The sequence below is a fragment of the Hyposmocoma kahamanoa genome, unplaced genomic scaffold, assembly GCF_003589595.1.
Source record: "Hyposmocoma kahamanoa isolate Upper Pololo Valley unplaced genomic scaffold, ASM358959v1 65, whole genome shotgun sequence".
NCBI lineage: Eukaryota > Metazoa > Arthropoda > Insecta > Lepidoptera > Cosmopterigidae > Hyposmocoma > Hyposmocoma kahamanoa.
In genome coordinates, this window is record NW_020653853.1 from 8426649 (window position 1) to 8450951 (window position 24303).

General features: G+C 35.6%; 1 protein-coding gene across 1 annotated transcript in view; it reads left to right on the top strand.

Annotated features, from left to right (window-relative positions):
* The window catches only part of LOC113231392 (synaptotagmin-15-like), a 145841-nt gene that overhangs the window by 112050 nt on the left and 9488 nt on the right, over window positions 1-24303 (top strand). The window contains exons 8-10 of the mRNA XM_026465692.1: window positions 2451-2544; window positions 19442-19609; window positions 22803-22910. Of these exons, the coding sequence (XP_026321477.1) occupies window positions 2451-2544; window positions 19442-19609; window positions 22803-22910 (370 nt within the window). The remainder of the gene's footprint in view (window positions 1-2450; window positions 2545-19441; window positions 19610-22802; window positions 22911-24303) is intronic.

The following is a 24303-nucleotide window of genomic DNA, read 5'->3' on the forward strand; positions in this document are numbered from 1 at the left end:
TTCGTTGTAGCATAGTATAATTAGTTATGGCATAGTACAAAAGACAAGCAGTATAATTCCACACAAACGTAGCAGCGGGGCTTGTGTTTTTCCTCATGATTCCAAGGGACGAAACAAACAAGACATGGGCCTGATGCTAAGCGACACGCCTGTCCATAAGAGTTGCAGTGCCACGCAGAGCTTTAAATCGCAAAGATCTGGGGAGCATTGCCACTGCGTCCGACACCCTGAGACATAAGTTGAACAGTCCCATGTGCCTGTAATTTCACCAGTGCCATTACCCTTCAGAACCGGAATACAGTAATGCTAACATTACTGCTTTGAGGCAGAAATAGGTAAGGTGGCAGTACTTCACAAAGAGCTCTACTGCTATTGAGAACTTATTATCCTATAGCAGGCAAGAAATGAATAAATACACCACCACCGCAATCACAATCGCGGCTATTGAGACGGTGGTTTTATACTACGAATTATAACCACGTTATCTAACGGTAGGGAGATATTGATTCTTTATATTTAAAGACATTTGATTCGCTTGAGATAAAATGAGTAGATATTTTTAGAGAAGAGCGATGGTACCCCAGGAGGCTTGTTGGCTTTCGATGTTTCAAATTTCTGTATCGACGACTTTCATTTCCAATATTGGGTTCTTGGGTTTCGCAATTGTTATACATTTTATTTACAAGTTAATACGTAATAAATAATAATAATTTCCAGTAACGGAATGCGTGATAAAACCAGCATGTTGACTTGTTACCAGGCGCACTACTTGTTCGTCCCATCACTTGATATTATAAAAAAAACTCAGACCCTTAAATTCCCATTGGGGTAGGCAGAGACTATCGATCGGCACTTAGCACGATCCTCATAAAATGCAAGTGAAGCATTTCTTCTTCTTCACTTACATTCATCAGTTTTTTCATACATGCTCTCTTATTCTTCACACTACATACTACAGCCTTTTTAAGAACACTCTCAATTTGTCTGAGAATGTTCTGTGTGGCCGTTCTCTTTCAATGATTCCTTCTACGTTAGTTCTATATATTTCTTTCATTAATCTTCATTCATTCATCCGCTCCATGTGCCCAGACCACCTCAGCGTACCCTTTTGTATGTTTGTCACTACATGCTCAATTTAAATGCTAACTACAAAAAAAAAACACACGTTTCTGTTCATTCTGAATAAGTCATTCAAATCACATACGAAATATTCACATGAAATACAACTTTTAAAGTAAATTTGCGATTACGGTCTGCTGCCGTAAGCATAAGAGATAAAGAGAATTGTTTGTTTTCTCTACCGTACATATATATACTATAATAATAATAATAAACTGAAAGCAATATTCTGAAGAATTGTTTAACATGATGCCAACAGCAATATTTTATCATCGCACCGCTAGCCACCGGCAGGGCGTCCATCCTAACATTCTGGAGGAGCTTTCTCCCACGTACAATTAGGTTGTGGAATTAACTACCTGTCGGGGTTTTTCCGCAGGAATACATCATGGAGTACTTTGTGTTGCGTATTTCAAAGCTTTTGTTAACAATGCTTATGAGCATTAATTAATAAGAAAAAATATTAGATATCGGTTGAAGGTAAACGAGTTTTGACCTCGGGGTTTAATGGTTTCCACGTTGGAAGAGGAGGTTTTGGGTTCGATTCCCCGTAGGATCTATTTGGAAAACGACCTTTTCTAAGTAGAAAAACAATACATCAAAAAAACACTTACTAGAATCCAAACAGATAAATCGCAATACAAATACAAAAATTCTTTATTGTATACCAAAAAAGGAAACAAATACAATACAATTAAATTAAAATTAAGGTGGTACAATGGGCGGTCTTATCGCTTTAAGCTAATTCTACCTGACAACCTTTGGATGGAAGTAATTATATAACTCACAGGAAAAAAGACGGCGGTGTATGAAGAATTAGTAATCAATAGATAGAAAATCGATAAATAAATACACATATACATATATATTATTTATAAATAATAAAACCAATACAAACATATGTATTCATACATATGAATGTCATAAACTACTATATATTCCTACACCTAGAAAAAAATATATAACATAATTTTAAAACATAAATACAATACTACCTAACCAAACATTGTATACAAAATCTTGGTGGTACTAATTGTTAATATTATAGTTATAATGTCATAATTGTATCCTCACTATATTGGAATACGCTGCTGGTGCTATAATAATCCATAAATAAACCACTTTATTATTTTCATTACTATTAAACTATTTGTCCCAGAAAACTGCTACCAAAGTGAAAAAAAACCGGAACGATAAGTTGGTTAAACCTTATAGCTCTCTTAACAAAAGTTTAGAAAATTTCGAAATAAGAAACGTATTTTTCGGAGGATTAGGATTACGGACTCTTTTTTTCCGCAATTTTTTGTAATGAAAATTCTGATTTTGTTTAGACTCCAATTGATGCCAGACGAGCGAAGAGTGCTGCAGACGAAGCAAAAGAAAAAGACCTGCAATCCGTTCTTCGATGAAACTTTCATTTACCAGGTAAGAACATTAACGTCGGGGATAGTGCAAATCCGCTTATGTAGCATTGGCAAAAAGGCGCGTATCTGCAATAAACCAAATTTTACAGGAGAAGGGTTATTAGTTTGTAATTTCAATAGCTACGACTTTCATTTTTGCATAGTAAGCATTAATTTATGCTGTCTACGGGCTTATAACAACAGATTCCCGTCATTTTTAATTTGATTGCCACGACATATACGCGGAGTTGATTTGGTCACTAAATTATCGAAATGGAAACTCATAATTCAATGCTAGTTACGCGTAATTACACTATCGCAGAATGTTATTTTTATATTTTTCTTCAAAGTGTCGACGACGAAGACGCCATTTTTTTAAGTATCAATAAATCGTACCCCAATAACAAAGTGACATATAATCAAAATGTTTTTATGAAATAAAATTACGAACTACGTGAAACAAATGTATAAAAAATGTATATGTGAATTTTTATAATTCTCTTATTAAAGCATTTGTAGTCAGGCCAGTCTGCCTCCGTGGCCAAACGGCTACTGTGCCGAACTGCCACGCAGAGGTCCCAAGTTCGAATCCCGGGCCGGAAGAATTATTTCTGTGGCTTACATTTATTTCTCTCGTGAGTTTGGGTGTAATTTGTGGTTGTCTATATGTGTGTCCATGGTACCCGCGACACAGGATTTCTCTAGTGCGGGGCTATGTTGAGTGTGTTATTATTTTTTGTAATAGTTATTATTATTATTATTAAAAAATTTGCATCTTGATGACGGTGGCGGAAATGTATGACTCTCCATCCATGCGCCACTTTGCGCAGGTGCTGATCAGTAGAATAGTTATTTTTGATATAAGTGCGGAAAGTTAGTCATTATTCACGAGTCTCGGGGCTTCTTGGCCCGAGCCAGAGGCGAGGGTCAAGACGCGAGACAAGTGAAAATGACAAATCCGCACGTGTATCAAACGACGTTTTTTAATACATTTGCGAAAAACTACATTGAAAGTAAAATAAAACAGTATTTAAAAAAAACTCATTTTCTGCTAGTAAATTAAAATAATGAAATACAACCACTGCAACCATTAGTTAAAAGTCTATGGAAATCTAGTTCTAACGTGCTGTTTTTGTTTATTTTCTGTAATATCGGTCTGTAACCACTTTTCTTATTATGAAGTCCTGGTACTTTTGTTTAAACTTCTTTAGGAACCCGTGCACGGTAGTGAGATACAATTTATCTGTAATACATAGAACAAATAAATATATACATAAAAATCTCGCCTGTCACCCATTCAGGGGTAGGCAGAGACTGTGGACCTCCACTCGATACGTTCATTATATAGTATTTGTAAATAAATATAAGTTTTAATGACGAATGACTTATGTACGTCACAAAGCACATAAATATTAAATAAATATACAACTTCTTTAGTTCTATGTTTAAGACTTAAAACAACAGTAAATAAAAAAAAACTGGAAAAGTAAAAAGCACTAGTGCGAGAAATCCAACTTTCCGCACGATTTGTAGTGCGAAAAATACCACGTTTTGAGCAACTGTATTAAAAAGTAATTTTTGTTATTGTTCAAACATTAATATTTAAATATATACTAACATAGAAATAACAATGCTCTCAATTTCGAAATTCGAAATTCGAAATTCGACATTCGACATTCGACATTCGACATTCGAAATTCGAAATTCGAAATTCGAAATTCGAAATTCGAAATTCGAAATTCGAAATTCGAAATGAAATAAAATAAAATAAAATAAAATAAAATAAAATAAAATATAACATTAAATTAAATTAAAATTAAAAATACATGTTATTGATAAGAGTCAAGGGTCTCAACATGGTCTCAACCGCTACCACTATTCACCTATGTGCTTCTCCGCATGCAAGCACATCCACTGGTGTAGCAGCGGAGAGTCCCACCGGTCAGTAAAAACGTTCATGATGCTGTTAGATGATTTACGCAGGCGATTCAGCCTATTGAATACAGCGGTTTTCTTGTAAAATTTCGATATAAGATTGTGTTTTTTTCTCAATCGTGAAATTTTTTAGGAATCGTTGTTGCACGCCGTATCGTAATCAGTGTACGTTGTATCCTTCATTTTATTATATTTTTTCCAAAGTGATCGATTCATCATTCACTGTTATGCGGAATCAACCAAATCCATTTGAGTTTGCATAGACTCTTAACAGATAATAATAACGCATACACTCATATATAGATGTGGCCATAATACACAAAGTATATGAAATAGACCTTGTTATTTGGGTGCTATTGAGATAGTTAACCCGTTCATGGACAGTAACAGCAAAATTAAATATTAGGATATGATAGTACGGGGTGTCCTGTTTCGCTATCTCAAAAAATAAACTACGGACTTTACAGTGCGATTTCCAAATGGTTTCTTTGTAGTTGCCGCCTACTACTTTTCCATAGAGAAGTATTTTTTTATGACAATAAGTGATGGGACGAACAAGTCGTGCGCCTGATGGTAAGGGACAAGCCTGACTGTAAATAACAGTTGCAGCTCTCAGAGCCTTAAACCGTAAAGATCTGATGGGCACTGCCACTGCGCCCATCACTCTGAGACATAAGTTGAAAAGTTCCATGTGCCTGCACCAGCACCCTTAAAACCGGAACGGGAAATAGCTAAGGTGGCAGTATTTCTCTGGACGAACTCTGTCACAGGGAGCTCTACGGCTACTGAAAATATTAACAACGTACTGAAAAAAATTCAGTAATTTACATTCATTTTATATCGAATCAATCAGTGTGCGGCAATGTTTAAGTGCTGTTCATGAAGGGGTTAAGGATCGATGCATTAATTACCGTAAATAAACAACTTCTGCTTTTAGAAATTGAAATTGAAAAAGGAATAAAACGAAAGGTTAAAATTTATTCTTATCTGAGTAGATGAACTCCCAACGCGTCTTAACAAAATGGTTTATACAGTAAGAACTCATTATCCTCGGAAATTACTCCTCAGAAGTCTATGTCGCAAGAAATCGTGAGCACCATTTTAGCCTTTTATTGTAACGACAGTATTTTGTGGCTACTATAGTCATGTGTTAAGTTCTTTCTATTAAGAATTTCATTAATTGTTTCTGTAATTTCTTTGTCCTTCTCAATTTATTAACTTTATTCTTTTTTTATTATACCATGTAACAGGACGAACAAGTCGTGTGCCTGGTGCTAAGTGACACGCCTATCCATAGCAGTTGCAGTGCCACTTAGAACTTGAAATCGTAAAGGTCACCCTGAGACATACGTTGATAAGTCTCATGTGCCTGTAACTTCACCAGCACCCTTACTTTTCAAAACCAAAGTACTACTGCTTGGCGGCAGAAATAGTAACGTGGCAGAGTACTTACCTGGACGAACTCTTTCACATGGGGCTCTGCTGCTACTAACACAATATTACGTTATTATATGACGTTAAAAATGTTGTTACAAAATGTATGTATATGAGATACACTTGAATTTTTTCGATTTGCAATGATAATAGAACCCTGAAAATTTACAAACCGACATTATTAAAAAAAAGCAGGAAAACGGTTCCTTAAACCAAAAAGAGCAAACTTTCACGAATCTCAGCGAATATTAATTGAGAAAGTTTCACCTAAAGTAAACGCCAACGTATAAAGCGAACATTATTTACATTTAATTTTACATTTGTTTTCTCTTTATATTTCTTGTTTTTATTTTATATTTCTTTAAAAAAAAATTCTATATTATATTTTCGACGAAATACTTTCTTATTTTTCTTCCATTACCCGTTTTATTACGTGGTAACCATTAAACTCTTTACGGAGAGTTTAGATTATTATGGCTCATATAACACTAATGACTTAAAAAATTCAAAGAAATGTTGAGAATGATATTTAAATCAAGATATAATAAAGGTGGGTAACAATTATAGTCATATAAATAGTAAAAGCGATACATCAATAGAATGCATTGATGTATAGTTTTTACTATGGTACCGAACCTTATTCATGGACTAAATACAATTGGTAAATGCATTGCCATGTGTCAATTAAAAAAAACGCGCGTAATTTAAATATAGATCTGGAATTATACAACACACATAATGTGCACTCAGAGCGCGTGAAAGTAGCTTTAAATAAATAGAGGATCGAATACCTATATAATAGTGATATATTTTTAATAGCAATTGCTCGTGAAACAGTTAAACCAGGGGAATACTGCCACCTTACCTATTTCTACCGCCAAGCGGTAATTTATTATAAAAATTATTGTGTTTCAGTTTTGAAGTGTAAGAGTGGTTACTGCCGTACTGGTGAAATTACAGGCACATAAGACTTGTCAACTTATGTCTCAGGGTGACGCGCGCAGTGGCAGTGCCCCCATAGATATGTGCCCCTCACATATTTGCAATTTAAAGTTCTGAGCACTCCAACTGCTTTGGACAGGCGTGTCGCTTACCACCAGGTACACAACTTGTTCGTCTCGTCACTTGGTATCATAAAAAAATTTCATTGAGGTGTTTCAGCTTATTACCTGACCTAATTGTTTATGGCTTAAACAAGCATTACGCGCGTTTGTTTTTGTCTTTAAGATTAAAAAGTTGTTGCCAATTCATTAATCACCCTTGTCAGATTTAGTAAAACATTGTTTGAATAACAAATTTTAGGCCTTCCAATTTCCCAGCGATATATTAAAAGTAATCACGTTACTTGGGAATTCGGAATTCGGGAGCTCCGCAAAAAAAGGACATGGAACATCGGTTTTGTGTTCCCTGTACCACCATTTACGTGTTTTGTATTTTTGTAGATGCTTTAAACCTAATTTATACAAGAGCGGTAAAGGAAGCGGACAGCCTAAATTCAGTTCTTTGATAAAGAAAAATAATAAGTTCTCCTTTTGAGATTGAATATAAGATCAGAATTTCATGAATACAGTTCTATAATACATTAAGTCTATCTTTCAATAAATTAAATTGAAAATGTGTTTAAATACGTTTTCATATTTTTGTGAGGTTATAAGCCACCTGGAAATGTTCAGTAGGTTTCACTTTATAGCATTTTTATTATTTTCTACAAATCATCGTCAACTTAAGCATTTTCATCTGTTTTGGTTTGGACTTTGAATAGGCACCACAAAACAGAACAATATAGATTGGGTGACGAAATAATTTCATAGATTTCTCATAGATGGCGCTACGGCAGAAAAGTCGTTGAAAACTAAATACAAAGATTCAACAACAAGCACATAGAAAAATTCGTGAGGTCAGCTGGTTTCGTTCCGTGGTTTAGTTGGCATAGCGTCTGGCACGATTTGCTAGGTTGAATCCCACCGGATCGAAGGATTTTTTTCTAAGTGTTCGATCTTTGTATTAATAATTATAACAAACTAGTTGACTAATTTCACAGCAAATAATTGAATATCAATTCAATAAAAATTTAATAAAGATAGTTTTTTTATAAAACAAATGACATTTTTTATTCTTGCGTAGGTGATTGAAATATGGATTTTGTTTTATTGATATATGACATGACATTTTATTGATATGATATATGACAGGATTATGTTTACGTCAGTTAATTTAGTTTTCGATTAGCAGTATGCGGATAGATAGTCTGGGCATATTATTGTTTTCCAGCCTGTGTTAAAGTCAAACATGTTGGAAAATGACTTAACAAAAAACCTTACCTGTTTCTGCCGCTAAGTAATGTGAGCAGTATTTGCGTTCCGGTATTCAAGGGCAGAGTGACGGGCAGTAGCGGTGCCCTCCAGATCATTGCGATTTAAAGCTGTTAGTAACAAGTTAAGTGCAACTGCTATGGACAGGCGTGACGCTTATCACCAAGCGCGAGACTCGTTCGTCCCGTTACTTAATTTCATAAAAAAATACAAATGAAATGTTTTACAACAAAGAGAGTCTTTGTAGTGTAGGATCATTATTTTTTGAATTACATTTCTAAATAGCCGCTAATCTTCCCTAGCCATTTGTTTTAATTAATTTAGCGTTCACTATGAAATCATAATAAGTATTGCTAAAATTCATGTAATGTTAACATGACATAACAACATAACATGGTTTTATGTAACTACGCCTACAATATTACATAATACCCATCTAAGCAAAATAAAATTACTTTTATAGCTCCTTGCGATTCTCGCCTCCCTCATCCAGCACCCACAGTTATGGCTTGCAGAACCACTTCCGTTCCTAAAATGTTTATTCCCGTTGCTGGGCTCAGCTCAATACTGGTACTCCCGGTAATAAGGTACTTCTTGAAAAGCTTAAACTGTAATCAGTAGGTATGACTTTTCCGGGTTATCCTTACCTATTTAATAACTTACGTCATAACAATATCATAAATAATAAAGATAAACTTGATTATCTAATCAAACTAAAGGTTTTTATTCAAAATATGTATTTGAGAGATAATTACTATAATATTTAATATAACATAATATACTAAAACCACGTTGTAGTTAAGTAAATAAGTTTAAGTAGCATTATAATGGTAATACTACCACTACTACTACCCTGTACCCGTTGAAAGTTGCCAACGGGCTATATTACTCATATCTAAGTAGGTCGGTAGTTTCTTGACCGAGAGTGACTACACCTCAACAGTACCGGGATTTCTCGGTATTTCTAGAACCGAGAATTCCCGGGAGCAAGCCCTACCCACAGAACAAGTCGTTGGACCACCGAGGTCGTTAACTTAACCCCTACTGTAATTACAATATGCAAACACTACGATGAAAGATGACAAAGCGAATAACTCGAAAAAAAAGAAAGCAGCCGCAATCGCAACGACTTTGTGAATTCCTATTCCCTGCTAGTTCGATAGCAAGGGAGATGTTATTTTATATTTTGTATTCTGTACAGAACTGCATTTTTTTATTTATGTGCCAGGTAACTGTAACCGTTTTTTACACCGTTGTTTAATTAATTTCCGGGCATTAATTACCCTTAACACCAGAACAAGAACCAGTTCAGAAAAGTTTATTTCTCAAATTAATTTTGCCGGAAGTAGAACCTGAAACCTCACCATCCAGCGCCCACTGGAGTCATACGAATACTGTAATGAAATATTGTCACGAGCAGGGTACAGCAATTTCAGAGGGTCATCTTCAACCCAGGCCCTGTACTCTCATTCTCCATCCGAAACAATTACTGTCAAATAAATAATACTCGACCTAATCAAAAGAAGCACGATGCAAATGAAGTTTCATACTTGATATTGTTTTTTTTAATTTGATCGAGTATTACCTATTTGATAATAATTGCATCGGACGGATGTCGGATGGAGATTGAGAGTCATCGAGTATATAACCAGAAATAGAGAGGAAATAAGGGCCATACAATCCTGGTAACTCATCAGTGATACATCACTTACAAATAAAAATAAACTAGCTGTTCTTGCTCTATAGTGAAACAAAAACTTTATACTAAGGGTTATTATACAACTTCTACGTACTTGAATGACAAAAAACCGTGGTAGTAACCTGTTTAGCTCATGGAGGTTATCGATTTCTGATGTTTGAAAGCAAAACATAAATATATTGTATATGTTGTATGCGTACAAATGTTATTTACAAAGAGCAACCCCTAGAGTTTCTTGCTCATCCTTCTCAGGGGAATCTGCCTTACGAATGAGCGATAGAGTTTAACCAATGTGACGATTTCAAGTGTAATAATGCTTACCTATGAAATACTGAAATTACAAATTACTAAGCTGAAATAGTACAGCGCGTACAACTGACCTGTGTGTACGTCTCTGTATATTCCAAAAATATTCTGTATTTATTGTAATAAAGATAATATCTCTAACAATGGCGTGCTGTTCCATTCGGTGGTGTGAGGAAAAACAGCAAAACATCTTATTACAAAACAAACGGAATCAAATTTCATCGGTAATTAAATATTAAATATGTAATTTTGTCATTTTCTTCCATTATAGCAAAGCTCAAGTTAACTGGTCGATTTGAAGTAAAACAATTGACGACACCCATTGACGACACCCAATTGTTTCGAATTCGGGCTGGCCAATCGGAGCGCAGTTCTCACAGTAATGATATGGCAGCATAGTTTTCAAACAAATTAAATGACATTTCGTCTCTATTTCTGGTTGTATACTCGATATTGAGAGTACACCCCCAGACTTCTGTAGTGGGTAAATAGAGACCTTGCGACTTTAGATAAAAACAATTGCACATCGCAGTGCATTAAACATAAACGCGCTTTACAATTGCAGTCTGTTTTCGAGGAGACTCGTTGCCGATAACGACTTTGAATTTCATTCGAGCAACTTTCATACGCAGGACTGGTGCTGTGAGTTGAATCTGTTCCATTGTGTGCAGCGCGATCGCTAGCTTAGATAGTTTTTGTTGTTATAAATTGTATTACACGTATAAATGATCCAGTGCTTGCAGTGGAAACTATTGTGCCAGTGATAACCCTTGAAGAAGAGCCAAAGAATTGAAATTTACTTCTTCTTCTTCTTATACATAGGGCGCACTATAAGTTTCCGGAACTCACCACTTACATAAACAATATTGAAAAAGTAGTTACAACATTTGAAAATGAAACTCTTTGGCTGTAGAATACAGTTCGTTTCACCTGGCTGTCACTTATTTTTACATTGTGGCGTCATTATAGAAATTAGTCGTCTACATCACCATGAATTCAACTCGTGAAAATTTTCGTAGTATGATTTTCTACGATTTTTAAGTGTAATTTAATAGCTCAGCGGAACTTCGCTCGGCTTCAAACTGTTTTTGGCGATGAAACACCATGCAAGACGACTATTTATAGCTGGTTTGCAGAATTCAAACGCGGTTATGTGAATCTCAGTGACGAAAAAGCTGTGCTCTCGGTGGATCTCACACAATTTGACTGAGGCTCAATAAAGGGATCGCGTCACGCGTGCTATGCTATGCTTACCAGATTCCACGAAGGGGCGTCAAATTTGGCGTGGGACATAGTAACAGGTGACGAAACATGGATTTATAGTTACGATCCTAAAACATAGCAGCAATCGAGCGTATGGGTCTTTCGAGATGAGCCCAAACCAACCAAAGTGGCGCGCTTGCAAAGTGTCTCTAAGCGGATGATTGCTTCTTTTTTTAATAAAACTGGACACGTGGCTACTGTTGCTTTGGAGAATCGTTGTACCATGAATAGTGATTGGTACACGATCATTTGTTTGCCGGAAGTTATTGACAAATTCCGTAAAAATAACCGTAAACGCCGTATCATCTTGCACTACGATAATGCCAGTGCTCACACAGCCAAACAGACAAATGAATTTTTGAAGGTGAACAACGTTGACCTTATGAGCCATCCCGCGTACAGTCCGGACGTGGCACCTTGTGACTTTTATTTATTTTCAAAAATTAAGAACCAGTTATGCGGTCAATGATTTTCACCACCTGAAGAGGCTGTCGAAGAGTATGAAAAATATGTTTCAGAGATTGTCACAGAGGGGTGGTATAAATGTTTTCAAATTTGGTTCATTCGTATGAAAAAGTGCATTAACGCTAACGGAGAATATTTTGAGAAACAATAAATTCATTTCTGACCATTTATAGTATTTTTTCTTATTCATTCCGGAAACTTATAGTGCGCCTCACGTAGTATTGATGGCATATATTATAATGCTTGCTATCGTGGTGAAAGGATTTGCCAATCGGCGTAACTCCGACTAGCCAACGGGTGCACAGTGTGCACTATCGTACAGGATAGGAAGGGTAGGTAAGGGTAACGGTAGGGTCGGTTAGGGAGGCGCCTTTCGTGCACTTCCCTTAATTTAAATCACATACAAACACTACGAGAGACGATGAGAAAGCGAACAAATTAACAACAAAGGGTTTACAGTCCTGTAAATTTTTGCTTTCGTAAGAACGGACGTCGAAGCCGTCAAAGCATAGACTGTTGTAAGAGGAATAACAACAACAGAAAATCCTTCAAATAGATCTAACCACACTGACAAATACGTTCATCAGTGTAAATGGAGTTATGAAAGGAAACTTTTTGTGACAGTATTGAATGCGGATCACAAAGTTAAGGAACTTTTTCTCTTTGGGCAACCAGTGTTTCGCCACTACAGGTTTTCTGTAATTCGTCTACACATCTACTTATAATCTTTGTCGCTCTCACATAAAATGAGGTCTTCAGTTTCATGCGTTTCTTTCAGTATTCTTTTTAAACGGGTTAATTTAATATGGGTTGTAACATAAAGAAACCAATATACTACGGATTACTTACAAATTTTGTACACGTGATTTTTTAAATTTAAGCTTATGAAGAAAAACAAATTTAGAACATACATATTATATGAATTTTTAGTATTTATTTATTTTTCTAAAATCATCACAAAGTACTGGCCACTAAAACGTGTAAATGGAAATGAAAATATCTTTAAATTATGGTTCGAAATTTAAAAACTAAAACAAAGAGCTCCATATGAAAGAGTTCGTTCAGGGAAGTACTGCCACCTTACCTGTTTCTGCCTTAGCATTACTGCGTTCGGTTTTGAAGGGTAAGGGCGCTGGTGAAATTACAGGGACATGGGACATGTCAACTTATGTCTCAGGGTGATGAGCGCAGTGGCAGTGCCCCTCAAATCTTTGCGATTTAAAGCTCTGAGTGGCACTGCAACTCCTATGGACAGGCGTGTAGCTTACTATAAGGTGCACGAATTGTTCGTCTCGTCATATTATAAGAAAAAAAAACTAAGAACGGATTTTTCGAAATTCAAGACCTAAAAGGGTCACAAAGGGTAAAAATGCTCGTTATGTATGTATGAATTTTTACAATTCTCCTATTTAAACATAATTCGAGTAACTTTGTTCGTAGAATCTTTAAATCTATCTCTTGAAATGTCATTTTGTAATTGTGGCCTTATTACATCATAGGTGTGGTATAAAATCAGACTCCACCGTGTGGCGAAACGGTGCAGTTGTGACCTTTCTTGACGCAAATTTTTGGTTTTTATGGCTGACCTGGTTTTCTGGCGTTCTGTAGAAGCACAATTTGAATAGGAATCCAATTATGTTTAGAGCGGCATGTTTTTTCTTTTACCACGTGTTTGAATGTAATACGAGAGGAGTGTAACAAAACACATACGCTGCTGTTCTGAATATATGTAATTATATTATAGTCTAAAAGCAAAATCAGAGATTTACCTTTCGTCATCTTATTGTGTTATACGAGTCAAGCAGTCCCCGTTCCCGCCGAGGTAATACATAGTGCTTCTCAAACAATGCGAGGAAATAATAAATGACTGAAAAATGAATCAGAATGCGAAATAGAAAAAGTGAAACAAGTTAACCTGACAAATTTTCGTTCTTGTTTTAATTAGGCAAAGTACATACACTAGTGTATTTTCGCGCTTCGTAGGTACAAGAAGTAATAAATACAAAATAAATAAAAATAACAAAAAATAACTTTAGGTAACAATACCAGAAGCAATTTTTAATTCTCGTAATTACGGACACTAATGCTGGTGAGCTGGCTTTATGACGTTTTCCTTTAGTCAGTCTTTGTTAGTATATATTTAAAAGTTTAGAACAACAGACAGTAACAGATTTTCATACTTATTGTGCCTAAATTATGCCCATAATATGCCTAGACCGGCAAAGAATTGCACACTCAATAAACGACTAACTTTGTATGTTCTTTTTTTGAAAGTATCCGTGTATGTTTGAGAAATAGTGCATTACTTTTGAGTCCAACATTATTGCAAAGGCCTGGAAGCAAGAGATTGCAGGAAGAGGATGAGTTACAAGGCTGAGCGCCAGCGGGGTCTTATTTATATTAATACGAATCAAGCAATCCCCGTTCCCGCCGAGGCTTATATAATGTTTTTCTCAAACATTGTGAGGAAATAATAAAAGACGAATGGAGATGTATAATAGAAAAAGTAAGGAATTATTAATTAATATCCATCGTAACATTTAAAATGTTAGGAGAATTTTGCTGAAAGAAAATGTTATTGTTTTTCCAGGTACATTCATATACAGATGATACCTGAAGAAGATACCTGACCCCCCAAGCCGATTTAGCCGACCTTTTAGTTCTGAGCACAAAAATGTTGCGAAAATTGTTAAACGAAGTTAATCGTAACCTGTGAGCCGTAAAATTTATTTCGGTATGACTCCCTGGTCGTCTCATTAGTGAATGACACTGCAAGAAAGTTTTTAAGCCAATTTGATCTTTAACGTTATAGTTCTTACTTAAATACAGAATAAAAATTTCAAATAGCCGTGGCCTAGCGGTATAAGGATTGCTTTGCAAGTTGAGGCAAGCATGGTTTGAGTCACATTAAAAATAAAATATTATTTAGCTATGACTATTTATTATTGTATTTTTTTTTGTTTTTGTCCTCTGGATAGGTGTAAGGAATGTCTAATTTTAATAATTCTGTTAAGTGTGGCATATTAAAATAAGAAAGAAAACTTTGAGAGTACTTAAAACTGAATAGATAAATGGGAACGAAACGTGGAACAATGCGTAATCACAGAAGACAAGATCGTATGCAAACTGCAGAGCGATTTCGTGATTTGAATTTATCCATACCCACGCTACGCTTTATTAATAATATCTACCTATCCCCACCTTAGGCAATTTCTAGTGAGCAAATATTGTGATTTGTCAACGTCAACATTAAAAAGTGAAACAATGCCGTAAAAATATAACGTTAAAATAAAATAGTGAACGTGGAATCGAACCACGGGTATTGTAACTGGCAGTACATACAACAAGCCGCTTTAATTTACTTGAATGTTAAATGAGGAAGTATAGTATTAGTTTTAAAAATATGTTGATTGTCTTCAAGCAACACTCCTTTGTATTGCTTATATAATAAAGTTTAAATTGCTTAATTTTTTTCTTTGTTCAATACGTAAGATGGCTCTCAGAACCAAAAGGTCGGTTTGGGAATGTTAGGGGGTCAGTTATCTCATGTATATAACTGTACATTAATAGTAGTCTGCTGGACTTCTGATGATGTGGTTCATGTAGTTCTCCAGTGCATGAAAGTTTCATAAGTTTTCGGGTACTTTGTTTATAGCCGAAAACCAGTTTTTCATAGCTGGCAATATTAGCTATGAAAAACTGGGTTTCTTGTTTTGAATTATACAGAGTATTATCTATTACTGTATTTTTGTTATCGCTCTTCTCACTAGAACTAATTTTCTAGTGAGAAGAGCGATAACAAAAATTACGAGGTATTTTTAATTCTCGCAATTACGAATACTGGGCAATTGGGTGTATGAGTTTTTCTGTTGCCTCTTTAATGAACTATGTATCATTAAATAGATTTAAAAGGTAATGAAACTATTTTTCTGGATATAAATTGCGTATATTTGTTTTTTCAAACAAACCAAAATAGAATTAAAAGTCTAGAGCAGCGTACAGTAATGGATTGTCATACTTACTTTGCAGGCCTTGGCCGGGAAGAAGTCACACGGACTATGAATGACAAACTTTCCGTGTTTGTTTTTTTAACGTACCTAATGAAAAGATGTTTTGAGAATCTATATTTATGCGCGTTCCTAGCGCTTGTGAAATAAGCCTATTTAATTACCACTAAATGATAGTTCACACTAAACACTGATAAAAACAGCACAAACAAACGCACTACAAACTCAGCGCTCTAAAAACATATACACAGAAATAACAACATATATCCCACTGCTAGGCACGGTCTCTTCTCTCTTACTTGGGTGTCTTCACTACTACCGAAGACAAATTGAAAATCGCTTGAGACGAAACTTTTTTAACATTGTAAAGCTCAGTGTATGAATTTAATAAATATTAATATCGATTTCATTCCCTAATGGACTTTCAATGCTGTTTTCATATTAAGGTTGAGATGAAGCCCCTTAAGGGAATTCTAAGTGTCTTTAGAATGATGTCCTTATGTGTTTAGAAATAGAGCATTCTAATCCTTACATTAGCTAGGAATGAGAAAGTTTTCCTTGGTTTTTCTAACAGAAAAGGCACTTAGATTAAGCTCTTTCTTAGTTTAAACATTTCCTAGAGCGTTTACTTCTTTATTTTCTTGCTTCAATTGTATTCTACAAAGGTACCCCAATTATTTTGAATGTAAACAAAAGAGTAGTGAAATTTGTCAATTTACAATAACATATCGAGTTCTTAGGTTTTCGCGATTGTTACACATAGGAAATGAAACTATTTTTGACTGTCAACCGTGACCATGGGACCTGTAAAGGGCCCGAAACGTCGCGTCGGTTTGTTTGAAAAAACAAATATACGCGATTTAAATCCGGAAAAATAGTTTCATTTCCTAAATTTACAATAAATTAAACTTTTTTAACCGACTTCAAAAAAAGGACGAGGTTCTCAATTAGACTCTTTTTTTGTGTGTATGTTACGCTATTACTTAGGGACTTGTAAACCGATTTCGATTATTCTTTTTTTGTTGGAAAGAGGGTACTTCAGTATTGGTCCCATTTAAATTTGAAGAAAATATTCCATCTCTAAGGGTGTCAAACTAGGGAATGAATCATGTTTCGCGCACTTTCCGTTAACCTATACAATTTGGCAAATAGATGTAATTCCACGAACTGTTGAGGTCGGTTTTTTTTATTAAAAAAGTAACAATTATTATTCTTCTTCGACGAATGCTTTTTAATTTCCTAATTATCAGTTTGTTATTGAAATACGCGTAATAATGATAATCCAATAATGGCATCTGAATGCGATTATGCCATAATGTGCCAGACCACCATACCACACCACACAAATTACCTGGTCTCAAACTAGGTAATTTCAGTACCAGAGACATGGAATTAACTTCAGAAAAGTTCATTTCCTAAATTGATTCTGCCGGAAATCGAAACAGGGTCCCTGTTTCGATTCCCGGCAGTTCCTACTCCAAAACGTCCACAGTGCAAGCCGTTGGGTCACCGAAATCGTCGAAGTAAAAACATTTTTTTAAATAAATCTAAGTGAGTGCACGAACAAGTTGTGCGCCTAATGATAAGCGACACACCTGTCCATAACAGTTGCAGTAACACTCAGAGCCACCATTTTATTTATGATATCAATTGACGGGACGAACAAGTCGTGTGCCTGGTAGTAAGCGACACGCCTATCCACAACAGTTGGAGTGCCATTCAGAGCTTTAAATCTAAAAGATCTGAGGGGCACTGCCACTGCGCGCTCACCCTAAGATATAAAGTCGATAATTCCTATGTGCCTGTATTTTCACAAGCACCCTTACCCAGCCGGAACGTAGTAATGCTTACAGAGATAGATATAGTGGCAGTAAAGACGAGATCTTTCACAAAGAGTTTTACTGCTGCTAAATTACTGGGTCTCTAACTAGGAAAGCCCTGTACTATAAGTACCTCCCGGGATATTACCCAGAACATCTAGACTAGAACCTGTTTAGAAAAGTTCATTTCCTAAATTGGTTTCTAAAGGCGATGCTGGGAAACTCTGAACATTTTCATTTAGTGCCCACACTGCTAATCACAGGCCCATCGAGATTCTTGTCTACTACTTGTTTATTTTGCGTCTATCTCTCGTGTACTCTGTTCCAACTTAAGTACAATTAATTGTCCCGCTTTCCCGTTAGCAATCTTTTTTAAACTAGGCCAAGGATAAAAAATGACAAAGAAAACATTGTTACAAAGAAGATTACTTCATGTTTTTTTTTTACTTTTTTATAAAAACTAACAAAAAAATGTAAAATCTACAGTAAAAATCGTATATTTCGTGTTTTTTTTTTCAACTACCATTTACGTTTAGCCTGGGTGGTTTGTTTTATTGTATAACCTTGTTAATTTTTTTCCATCTCAGTAAAAAAATTACAAGGACAGGACTCGATATTATTTTAATGCCAACTACTGATTTAAAAAATAATTTTATATTTAATAGTAACAATTTTAACTGCCTCTGTGGCCAAGCGGTTACCATGCTGAACTGACACGCAGAGGTCCCTTGTCCGATTCCCGAGTTAGGAGAAATATTACTACCCCCTACAGTTATTTCTTCCGTGAGTTTTAGTGTAGTTTGAGATTGTCCATGGCGATACAGGGTATCCCTAGTGTGAGGCTGTGAATATGAGCGTATATTATGATTATCATGCTCCCCACACATGCAAGCCGATTTACATAAAACATAGGCGCTACATTGAACACATAGGATTTAAAATATTTAAATTAGTAATTATGACATGTTAGGTACATTATTGTGATTAATAATACTAAGATTGAACACAAAGAAAAATTCCTTCCTCCTGACAGGACTTGAACCTATTGTCGGGTCGAAGAAATATTGCATTGTGTTCGATCTTTGTATTAATACTTATAACAAACTAGTGGAGTTGTTACACAAAAAATTGTACAGTGGTAAAAACATCGTGATTTAAAAACTCAATATCACATTATTTAAATTAAACAACGGTGCTATAAGAAAAAGAAAAGGCTTGTATTATAGTTATTTTATTCCTTACCTATTTCTGCCAGCGAGCAGTAACGCCCGCATTAGTTACGTAATAACTTTTTATTATTAATTATTATTTTTTATAATGTTATTAAGTAATCTGCGACTTTACTGCCTTCCGGTTTTGAAGGGTAAGTGGCAGTGCCCCTCAGATCTTTGCGATTTTAAGCTTAGCACACGACTGTTAAGGACAGTCGTGTCGCTTAGCACTCGGTATTCGGCTTGTCCGTCCCGTCACTTGACATCATAAAAAAAGTGTCGGACGAAGAAAAAACAATTGTCACGATATTTAATACAAAGCTGACTCTCGAAGGTTTCAGCAAATCCTCTACACGTAAATTTCATGAGTCAACCGTGATCATGGAGCCTGTAAAGGGCCCGAAACACTGGTTTGTTTGGAAATATATATATATAATGAATAATTTTATTTATTGAATACTTAACAGATACCACCAGGCAAGTTGGAAGGTTTGACCCTGAAGCTGTCAGTTTTGGACGCAGGACGAGTGGGGAAAGGCAAACAACTGATCGGCCACATCATCTTGCCCCTCAGCGAGCTTGAAGGAGTTGCCCCTGATGAAGAACCTCAGCTTTATAAAATGGACATTGAGAAGGTGAGATGAAACATAATTCATGAAATATCTATTGAATACTTTTTAGTGGCATAATTATTTCTGTAAACAAACACATATTTTACTCGACTTTACGTGTAAGACAAGACTACATAATTTGACAAGTTAGTTTTTGTTTATCTCTAATAAAGCTAATTGATCTGGTAACATTATTTACTTTTCATCACACACGCTTCTAAGTAGTAGTATAACGTGCAAAATAGGCGGTATTTTTATTATACGTATAATATAAAAGCAGTGGCTTTTGATTTTATTTATCATAACCTAACCTCCGGTTAAAAAACCGACCTCAAAAGTCATTCATCCCCTAGTTTGCCACCCTTAGAGGTAGAATATTTTCTTGAAATTTAAAAGGGACCACATCTGAGATAAGAATCATCAAAATTGTTCACAAATGGCGGAGTAATCGCGTAACATACATACAAAAAAAAAGTACAGACGAATTGAGAACCACCTCCTTTTTTCGAAATCGGTTAAAAATGAAAAAAGCTACACGCCTGTCCATGACAGTTGCAGTGCCACTCAGAGTTTTAAATTGCAAAGATCTGAGGGGCACTGCCACTGCGCTCGTCATCGTGAGACATAAGTTGACAAGTCCCATATGCCTGTAATTTCACCAGAACCCTCACCTTTCACAACAGGAAATAGTAATGCTGACATTACTGCTTGGCGGCAGAAATAGGTAAAGTGGCATTACTTCCCTGGACGAACTCTTTCACAAGGAGCTCTACTGGTACATAATCAATCAAAAATCAGCTGATGCTGTCACCGGAAGAGAAGCGGGAAAAACTGTTTTGTTCGTAGTTACTTTTTTGCATCCTCTGAGTAGTTACCATGACATACATAAATTTATTTATTTATTTTGTTTCATTCATACCTACAGTAAGCGCAAACAGTTTCAATGCTTAAAAAAGTTATGCGACGAAAACATTTTATGCCACACGGGCGGAACAAACGTACGGGCAATTAAATTTGAATCTCTCCCTCTGTACGTAATTGCCTACTAACCGCCCTTCTAATACAATGTACTATAGTTTTATACGTACATTATAATTTTACATTATATACGTTTTTAAACATTTGCAATGAATTATAATAAAATTACAACCAAGGATAAACGCGCTGACTGACAGGTCAGCCCTTGATGAAGACTTATGTAACTTTTCCCAAACGTAGGGATAATAGGTATACTATCTAATACTATCCTAACCTGTTCAACCAATAGTTAGGATAGTATTGGGTTGGCTGAAAAGTCCATACGGTTGATACCATATTTAATACTTTTATAATTACCCATTTTAGTCACTTATGTATTGACCAAGTTAATCTACATTCTTTTGTCATCTTTCCAGTAATTTTAGAATTTCACTTTCATTAAAATTCCTGTTATTACTTTATAAAATATAACCTAAAGTGATAATTAATGGTCTCTTTGTTATGAAAGTCATGTCTTTTCAAAAATTTTTGTAAAGATCGAAACAAGTGAAAATCTGAAGGGGTTATATCGGGCGAAAACGGTGCCCAATTTGATTGTAATACATAGAGCGCACTTTAAGTTTCCGGAACTGGCCACTTACATAAACAATATTTAAAAAGTAATTACAACATTTGAAAATGAAACTATTTGGCTGTAGAATTGAGTTTGTTTCACCTGACTGTCACATGTTTTTACATTGTGGCGTCATTTTAGAAATTGGTTGTCTACATCACCATGGATTTAACTCGTGAAATTTTTTGTAGTATGATTTTCTTCGACTTTAAGTGTAATGTAACAGTTCAGGAGAGTTTCGCTTGGCTTCAAACTGCTTTTGGCGATGAAGCACCATTCAAGATGACTATTTATAGCTGGTTTGCAGAATTCAAACGCGGTCGTGTGAATTTCAGTGACAAATTTCATGATGATCGCCAGTACACTGCTGTGAACAAGAAGAACATCAATGCTGTGCGCCGTATGATCAAAACAGACAAACATGTGACGTACCATGAGATTTGGGTATCTTTAGGCATAGGCATGAGTCAAATACAATCAATACTGCACAAACATTTGGGTGTGAAAAAGCTGTGCTCTCGGTGGATCCCACACAATTTGACTGAGGCTCAAAAAACGGATCGCGTCACTTGGTGCTATGCCATGCTTACCAGATTCAACGAAGGGGCGTCAAATTTAGTGTGGAACATAGTAACAGGTGACGAAACATGGATTTATAATTACGATCCCAAAACAAATATATAGCAATAGAGCGTATGGGTCTTTCAAGATGAGCCGAAACCAACCAAAGTGGCGCGCGTGCAAAGTGCCTCTAAGCGGATGATTGCTTCTTTTTTTAATAAAACTGGACACGTGGCTACTGTTGCTTTGGAGAATCGTTGTACCGTGAACAGTGATTGGTACACGACCATTTGTTTGCCGGAAGTTATTGACAAACTCCGTAAAAATAACCGTAAACGCCTTATCATCTTGCACCACGATAATGCCAGTTCTCACACGGCCAGACACCCAAATGAATTTTTTAAGGTGAACAATATTGACCATAAGTGCCATCCCGCAAACAGTCCCGACCAAGTACCTTGTGACTTTTATTTCCAAAAATTAAAAACCAGTTACGCGGTCAACGATTTTCATCACCTGTAGAGGCTGTCGAAGAGTATGAAAAATATGTTTCAGAGATTGTTACGGAGGAGTGGCATAAACGTTTTCAAAATTGGTTCATTCGTATGAAAAGTGCCTGAACGCTAACGGAGAATATTTTGAGAAACAATAAAGTCATTTCTGATCATTTATAATATTTTTTTTATTATTCATTCCGGAAACGGACGTGCACCCCACGTAGTTTTTGATGGCTTTGTAAAGATGTGTGTGGTTTGGCATTATTATGATGAAATACGACAACACCTATGCGACCACCAGTTTTTTTGGTGTTTTTCATGAATTGTAAACTTAAATCTTTCCCGCCTATCCTTAAAATGCGTGCTAAAATATTATTTTTAAAATGAGCATAGACAAAATAACATTTAAAAAGCAAAATGTGTTTTTTTAAGTTACCTAGTTTCAAAAACAATAAAGTAACAAAAACATAAAGACTAGTTCCTATAATATTTCTTTCGACTAGGAATGATAAAAAAATATAAAGAGACTGCATAATGGAAAATATAATAAATCTTTAATATTCCCTAGGATCTACAAGAGCTACCATCGGATTTGGGCGAAGTTCTCGTATCGCTCCTGTACAACGAGAACCTTCATCGGCTCACAGTCACCGTGATTGAAGCCCGAGGCCTCAAGGTATCCTAATCACTTTCTAATTTCTTGAATTATTCATTATGCATAAATATTCTTACGACGTTTCGCTAACCTTTTGCATTTTCAAAATAAATTAGAAATTGCTTTTTGTAACAAATTTTAAGCTCCTGAATTTATGTAGATAATTCTGTATTAATTCCGATATTAAGTAAAATGGTTTAAAAATAAAGTTTCAAGGGCCCTTGTACACTCGAACGTTTGTGTCTTTACTATGATCGGATTTTTCAGATCGCCATGATTCACATGGCAAAGCTTTTTTTGCTATAGATGGTAGATATTGACATGTGAAATGTGTGTGTGTCAGTTGTACCTTCTGAATTTCCTGTTATATAAAAGATAGTCTATCATGGTAATAATTTGAAATAGATAATTTAGAGAAAAAATACTTTGTTAAGGGAACTACACACCTCTGTCGGCTATGTCATAAAAAATATTTTTGTAGCACTATAGAATGTTTTATTTTCTTTCCTTGGTCAACGTCGCCCGTTTGTCAGAACAAAATGTGTTATCCATATCTCGATGTTTTAGAGATAATTCTCTCTCTTTCTCTTTTATCCCATCCTATCAGATTTAATTATGGTGTTAATTATGTTTAAAATGTGTTTTTGAAAATTGATGGCACTCGTGTCCCCTACCTTTAAAGAGGTTGAATTATAATCATCAGCACGTGCGGCACGGCATCGTGTCCATACTAAACGTTATAATTTGACATTAAATTCGTGTATGAAAACATATTTTATCTTCTTCGACTTTTCGGACGTGTTGTAACGTCCATGGTCTCGAAGGGACTAAAGAGGCGGGTGTCAATATCTTCTAGCCGTGCGAGTTGTTCGAACTACCCGCACTTGGTTTTCGCTATTTATTTGTACACTAGGGTTGTTACTAAACCGACACACAACACTTACAATATCCGGTGGGGCTTTTTGAACACTTCAGCGTGCTTACAGGAGCTGCCAAGTAGCTTCCAACCCTAAGTCAAATGCTCAAACTTTGCTCTAGAAATTAGGTATCCAGTTGAATGTAAGACAAAAATATCGTGTTCATCATATGATCCATCACTTTGAATTTTCAAACTCCCGAGTGATCTATCACCTGACTGTGGTGTCATTAATCTACGTCGTCATTGATATTTTGCGTTTGTAAAGGACTTTTGCTGAATATATTTTTGGTCACAGGTATACCGTTTTTGACAAAATTGTGACCCCTTTTTCTAAACGCTAACGTAGAATCTAAAAATGCCAACACGAAACAAATGAACGGACAACTTTGTATCCACAAAGGATTTAAAAGAGCTTAAAATCGCATATAAAAACTAACTTTTTTTGAAATGTAAGAATTATTTATTTCTTATCTCCGGTGGCCATATCTCACGTTG